Source organism: Trypanosoma equiperdum (genome assembly GCF_001457755.1).
Source record: "Trypanosoma equiperdum strain OVI genome assembly, contig: ctg_938, whole genome shotgun sequence".
Lineage (NCBI taxonomy): Eukaryota > Euglenozoa > Kinetoplastea > Trypanosomatida > Trypanosomatidae > Trypanosoma > Trypanosoma equiperdum.
In genome coordinates, this window is record NW_027124907.1 from 1 (window position 1) to 6,723 (window position 6,723).

Here is a 6,723-nt window from a genome sequence, read left to right on the forward strand (position 1 = left end):
TGGGAATGGTTGCTGCTGTCCCTGTGTTGGACCCTGCTGCTTCGAGTCAAATGGGAATGATAGCTGCTGTCCGTTTTGGGTGTCAGGTGGTGATGCGGCGGCTGCAGCAAGACCGGCGGAGACCATAATTTGCGGTTCAGTTGTTTTCTTTTCGAACGCCATGCTGTCGCCGACCTTGCCATCGGTGGTGTCTAGAGTGTTTGCCGTGGCCGCTGGTTGCATAGCGTCATCTTGGGGGGGTGCCCCCACTGGCTTTTGCCCCCAAATTGGGGCCACACCGCTAGAAAAAACAGATGGTGCGCCTGGAAGCCCCCCGTTTTCTCTTTCGAAGTGCGGTTGTGATGTCACCTCGTCGGCCTGTACCGTCGGTTGTGGAACTGGTTTTGGGGGAGATGGACAACCGAAGAGATCGTTCAGCAGGTTGTCACTGGTGGGACCGCCGGAGGCTGCTGCGAGATCGGTGGCTTGCTTAGGAGTGGGGACCTGAGGAAGGTTCTTCAACTGTCTCTTGTTGTCACGCACGAACTGTAGTTCACATGGCGTATCCCCAACAGCGCCCATCTCAATTGCGGCAGGATATGGTTCAAACTGAAGTTGGTTGAGTGTAAGAACTGTGTGCATAAGTTGTTCAACCATCAGCTCCTTGTCGAATAATTCGCGCGCAAGTTGTTCCCACTGATCTACGACGTCAGCTTTCTCACTAGATCCCGCAGTCTTGGGTGGTACATGTACTTCCTTCCGGAGGTGTTCCAGTAGCTCCTCCAACTGCTCCACCTGCCCGAGAAGTGGAATTAATTTCGTGTTCAACTCTTCATCATTCTGGGATCTTTCTATGGTCTTTAGCTCTCTCCTCGCCTCCTCCAGTTGCCCTTCAACATCGGCTATGAGGGCGCGACTGCCGTCGTCGTGTTCACCCTCTTCACCAGCTTTAAGCAACAACGCAATCCCTGTTTCTTGCGCTGACTGTAGATTCACTCTTTCTACAGTGTCCTTCCAGTATTGAAGCTCGCTACGCAGCGCAACACAAGCGGCCGAACCTGAAGACACACTGTCCTTTGAAGCATACCGCACGCTATACTCCTGTTGGGCTACCTCACGTTCGAGCGTCATCACACGTTCACGCAGTTCGGCCTCACTGGGAAACAACATGGAAGTGCGCACAACAACCTCCTGGGCGATGACAGCGTCCACCTCAACTTCTTCCACATCTTTTGGTAGTACACCAACCTTCTTAAGCACCTCCACGGTGCGCGCGGGGAGGCGAACTGTTTCCACTGGTGGGCTGCTTCCTCCAGAACCTGTTGCCGGCCCCGCATACAACGTCAGAGGGGGTACGGGGCTCGTAGTGGGGTGCATGCGGAAAATGACGTCCAACCGCCCCGGCCTTCCAGAAATGCGGAAGGAGACAGCCTTCCTTTCGCATATGGACTCACCGGCAAGCACACTGCACATCCCCGCAAGTGGGATTTCAAATCCTGTGATCCTTATGCTATGCTTCGGATTGGTAACGTCGTACATAGCAAACTGGATCATACGTCGGTCCTTGGGTGAGTCGAAGGCAAGTTGAAATGTCCGGGTCTGGTTCAGTTCCGCCGGTGTGCTGAAGGCCACCTCATCGGCAACGGTACACATGGCGGGTTTTGTCGCCAGCTCCACCCCCTTACGGTTAACAACGACAACGTATGAACAACCCTGTTTGCAGAAGTGCGCAGCAAGCTTCAGCGGATGAATAGTGATATTGTATAGCGGCATTTTGTAATGGAGGGGTGATGATGGAGGATGAAATCAAATTGGATACGTATGCGTATGCTGGAAGACGAATATACCAGCGTGCAGACAGCCTTTATTTTCCCCCTTGTTTAGTAATTTTCCTTTACAAAAAGAAAAAAGTAACACTAGCACTATTCCTTATCTTTCTCTTTTTTTGTTTACTTCCCATAAACCACACAAAATCCCTCCAGCGTGTTGCGGTGGAGATATGATTACGGAAGCCGAAGAGCAACGAGAAGGAAAAAAAGACCATGTAACTAGAATAAGGGAAAACCCTTAGGGTGCAGCAACTCAGAGGGCGAAGCTCAGACTATAGTTAACACCGCGTTGTACCCCTTCCTCCTGTCATGCCCGGAAGCGATGATGGCAACGGATAAAAGAAATGAGCACATGGTAAGAGAGGAGAAAATCGTGAAATTAGGTCCCCAGGGTGGCATTTCCCCCCTGAAGTGCCTCCAGACGGCGTCGCAGGGCCTCTTTTTTCTCCTGCAAGGTATCGTGTAACATTGTTTGCTGTGTGAAGTCGTCGAAAACATTCTTCTTGGCGTCATCATCCCCCGCCGATTTGGCTACCTCCGACCGGGGGCGCTTCACCCCCTCCTTTCCGGCGGTTCCATCACCTTCTGCACTTTTCTGCCGGGGCTTCAAGCCTGAAAGCAAATACGGCAAAAATGGTGCAGCGTCTCGGGGCGGCCTGGACGCAACGCGCCACCGCAATCTGACGCGCATCGTTTTCTGATTGCGCGACAACGGACCGACGCTGTACGAACCACACTCGAAGGTGTCCCCAGTGATGTTACCAACCCGACGAACCATCGATTCACCCTTTAGTGCTGATGTCGAAACAGTATGAAAGGTGAAGTTTGCGGCACTCAGCACGTCGACGTCAATCGATTGCTGTAAGACATCTCTATCGGTGTTGTTTGAGGTGCCATTTATATTTGGGATGCCGCTGCTTGTGGTGACAGTGTCGGCATTGCCGGTGCCCCCCTCTCCGATATTTCTGGAGAATTTCGGGGCGCTAAGTAAGGCTGCTACCGCTGCCGATGTCTTTCCTGCGTTTCTCGCAGAGAAAAAAGACGTGAAAACGCCGGTTGCACTGTTTAGGGTGTCTGTCTGCTTTTTGCTACTGGACGATCCGTCACTGCGGGTGCCACCCCCACCTTGCACTATTTCCTCGAGTTCTCTCAACTCCGCGGCAAGCTCCTCAGCATTCCAGTCAGCGACAAAAAGCATCTCGTTTCCCCGAACACATTTTGCATGCACGTCGCCCGCAACCAGATGGTCACTCGCGGCGAGTGCGTACGCATCGAACCGCACGCGTTCCTCCTCCGTGAACAACCCCCGTTTCGTTGCGCACCACGTTTGGACTGCAGCAAAGTCGATTTCCTCCACAGGGGCAACTACAATGGGCTCAATTTCCGAATATCCCTTTCGCACTGCAGTTGGGAGCAGCGCGATACTACGAGTAGGCAGAAGGACGAGCAGCTGCACCAGTACGTCGGTGGGCCCCGGTCCCCGCAGCCTCACCCCCCGTTCCCCTGAGCCTGAGTTAGTCCCATCGTGGGCCCGATTGTGGTGGCCAACTTTCCTACGGCTCCTCTTCTCCGCTAACTCCATCAGGGCATCATATGAGAGTGTTCCGCAGTACTTTTGAAGCAGATGCAACGGGGGCGCGGTACTATAGGGGTAGTAGCAACCCCAGTGCTCCACGACACCAGCGCTGTTTTGCAGTGACCACTGCAGCATTGTCCAATAGGCGTAACACCAAGGCGCCTTCTCTGCCTCCTCTGCTGCCTTCCGCTGCAGAAATTGTTCATTAACGAACCCCCAATCTGCGGCACCTTCTGCACCGTTGTCAACTTGGAGCCCACTCGAACGCTCGTTGCGCATCTCTGCGAGAGACTCCAGGGCGTATCGTGCAGCATCGAATTGAATGGTGTTAGTAACTGGATCAACGATAGATCGTCCCCGTGTAACGAAGTCAGTGGCGAGCATCTCCAGGAGACTGTCAAGAAAGCCCTCCTCAATTCGACATCCGACGGATGGTAAAAAGTCGTTTCCAAACAAGAGCAACACAAACACCACGTCATGAAGAGCAGCCTCAAACTGTTTGTTGAGTTTTTCCAGCTCCTCAGCCGACATAGTGTTACTACGAGTTTGCTCTATCCGGAGCCTTAGTCGAAGTTCTTCACGGAAAGCGTAGATACTGAAGAATGTGGACGCCCAGCTGTCGCCTGCGTAGGTTTGCCAGTTATTGTTGCCACCTTTGGCGGTGCTAGCTGAAACATGTTCATAGCGCAGTACATGAATGTTAGGTTCGTGTAGTATCAGAGAACACACAGTCACATCCGTGTCTGAACTACAAATGACGTGCGCGGTGTTTGGATCATAGTTTGGTTGCGAGCGAAAGCGCCGTATGGCATCTGCGATCTTCGACTCGCCCTCACCGGGACGCCACACGTTATCTGACACAAACGTAATGAGCGAGGGTGCTGCTTTCTCGTTGGCTGGGAAACCAGCGCTTGCAACGTCTTTCCCAACGTCACGTTGCTTATACTCACGAAGCCGCTCCACATTTATGCGCTCCGCGCGACTTGCGCAATAAAAGTGCAGTGCATCCGTCAGAGATGACATGAAAGACGTTCCAACGCTGATGCTGTTGCTGTCCCATTCCGTGGTACGAACGTGTGAATGCGGGTCCTGGCGTCGTCGCCGTCGTCGTCGTGAGCGCTGTTGGGCGAGTTTTCCCATGGGTGAAATACCATCAACAGCCAGATACACCAGCGAGCGCGGCCGGACGAGACGTAACACAATGTCGTCCAGGAGATCAAACAGTCTGCGCAGAATGGCTGCCTCGATGTCTGCTGGGTCCCCGCCACCAGAAGTAGCGAGGGTGGCTGCCTGGTACACCAGTCCATTGACATCGATGTACAAGCAGTCGGCACTCACGTTACTGTTGCTAGGGAGAAAACACGCCGCAAACCGTCGCCTTAACCAAGTGAGAAGTAATGGGACACCCATTTCTGCAAAGACCCTCCACCCGATAAATTGGTGGTTAACATTGATTATCGTGAACAAGACATCATGCAAAATAAAAAAAGAAACGAAAATGAAAGAATGCGGATGTGAAAGAAATAAAGGATAAGATAGGGGACGCGAGTGAGCGCAGCGTATAACAGAGGTGTAGACCCTCACGTCTGACGAGTACAAATCAGGCCTCACAAATGTGCACATCGGCACAACATTTTCACGACGGTTACTGCCTTCTTTCCATGTTCTTACCCACGTTCTATACATTAGTTCAGCTCCTGCTACCCTACACATAATTTTTCCACTCACAAAGGAGTCGAAAAAATAATATATATATATGTAAGGGTAATTGGAGATCTCCGGTAATTGCATATACTCTAGGAAACTAATGCTGTGTATAGCTCACGAACTCAAAACTGAGCGAAAGTCGTTTAGTCTCACCGCCCCGTCCTCGTCAACATCGCACTCCCGCAGCGCAGCCTTCAGCTCAGTTAGGTTCATTCCTCGCAGGTACCGAATGTCACGGTCCTCATACAACGTGTCTCCAAGTGAGCACCGCTCTTCCAGTAGCCGTTGGATATCGTCCACGGAAACAACGCCATCACCATCCACGTCTAATGTCCGAAACAAGGTATTTATTTCACTCTCGCGGACATCAGCGGTGAAATTTTTTCCCAACTCAGCATTCGACAAGATGTAGAGGAAAAGCGGAAATGTCACCGTTTCCCCTCCAGAACCCCTCTGTTCCTCCAACAGGTCGATGTGGTCATCAACGAGAATATTCAGCGATTTCGTGTTGTTATTCGGTCGTTGACCACGCCCTACACTTTGGCCTTTGTTGTGCTTCGATTGATCAGTTTGTGGAGACTTTTTTCTTTGGCCAACCCCTGGCGATTCCTCTCTGGGAGGTGCAGCAGCTGCTGCAGCGCCAGTCAGTTTCTCTTCCAGTGCACGCTGGTACAGCAAGTACTCTACAGGGGGCTGTGACATCCGCCGAAGAAAGGAAGTCACCTCAAGCGTGGGGATCGGCGCTCCGGTATCCTCAAAGAATTGCCGGAGGCCTTCCGCGCCCAAAACCGCCACCTCCACTTCCTCCTTTCTGCATTCTGAATTTTCACCGGTCACACAATCTCTCGGACTAACTGGAGCCTTCTCCTCCTCTTTCACCGCGTTGCAATCGCCACTGGCGGCCCTAACCGGAGTTGTGAAGAGCTTCCCACCACATTCCGCCACCGGAAACGGCCTCGCTGACATGGACACCGTTGACTTCTGTGGTAAATGACCTGTCATAGCGTAATGGCGCTGCTGGGCCCGGAGGCACTCTACTACACGGTAGTGGTTGAAGACGGCCCACGCTTCTCTCACGACATCAGTGGGGAGAAGGGAGTACCGCACAAGTAGATCGAGGTCCTCATCACTCAGGGGAACAGGCTCCGCCTCGTTAACATCAACATGGTCTGAAACAAACGGCCCCAAATCGTCTGAAGGGAGACAACCCATTCGTTGGCTTCCTAAATAGACAGCAGAGACAGTGTGGGATTGGAGACAAAGGGCACGAAAATAGAGGTTAACACCACTCACCTTAAAAAAAATCAGTTTCGCTCAACGGCGAACATGGCACCGACTGACTGCAGGTGGGGGAGGGGGGGGGGTTAAGGAGAGCGAGTCGAACATTATGGCCTGACCGTTCCAAATGGCAGAGGTAAATAATCAATGCCGTGCCACCCTTGAAACGGGAGGTCAAAGACGAACGCAGACCGGGTTGGGTGTGTCTAGTGTCTCCGCCGTGGAGAGCGCAAATTTGGTTCAAGACCAGGAAAATACAGCAGCCCCCCTGCGGTGAAACTGCAGTTCATTCTGTGTGCGCACCATATTACAGAAAGTGAATTGTAACCTCCCAGCGTATGCAAGATTGCCTTG

General features: G+C 52.5%; 2 protein-coding genes across 2 annotated transcripts; both read right to left on the reverse strand.

The window, feature by feature from the left end:
• Window positions 1-2,187: 2,187 nt before the first annotated feature.
• On the reverse strand, window positions 2,188-4,794 carry TEOVI_000460700 (exoribonuclease 2, putative; the record flags this gene model as incomplete). Its single annotated transcript, XM_067227359.1, has 1 exon — window positions 2,188-4,794. The coding sequence occupies one exon, from the start codon at window positions 4,792-4,794 to the stop codon at window positions 2,188-2,190; it is 2,607 nt and encodes an 868-aa protein (XP_067083460.1).
• Window positions 4,795-5,205: 411 nt separating this feature from the next.
• On the reverse strand, window positions 5,206-6,303 carry TEOVI_000460800 (EF-hand domain pair/EF-hand domain/EF hand, putative; the record flags this gene model as incomplete). The annotated part of the gene is made up of 1 exon (XM_067227360.1): window positions 5,206-6,303. The coding sequence occupies one exon, from the start codon at window positions 6,301-6,303 to the stop codon at window positions 5,206-5,208; it is 1,098 nt and encodes a 365-aa protein (XP_067083461.1).
• Window positions 6,304-6,723: the final 420 nt, after the last annotated feature.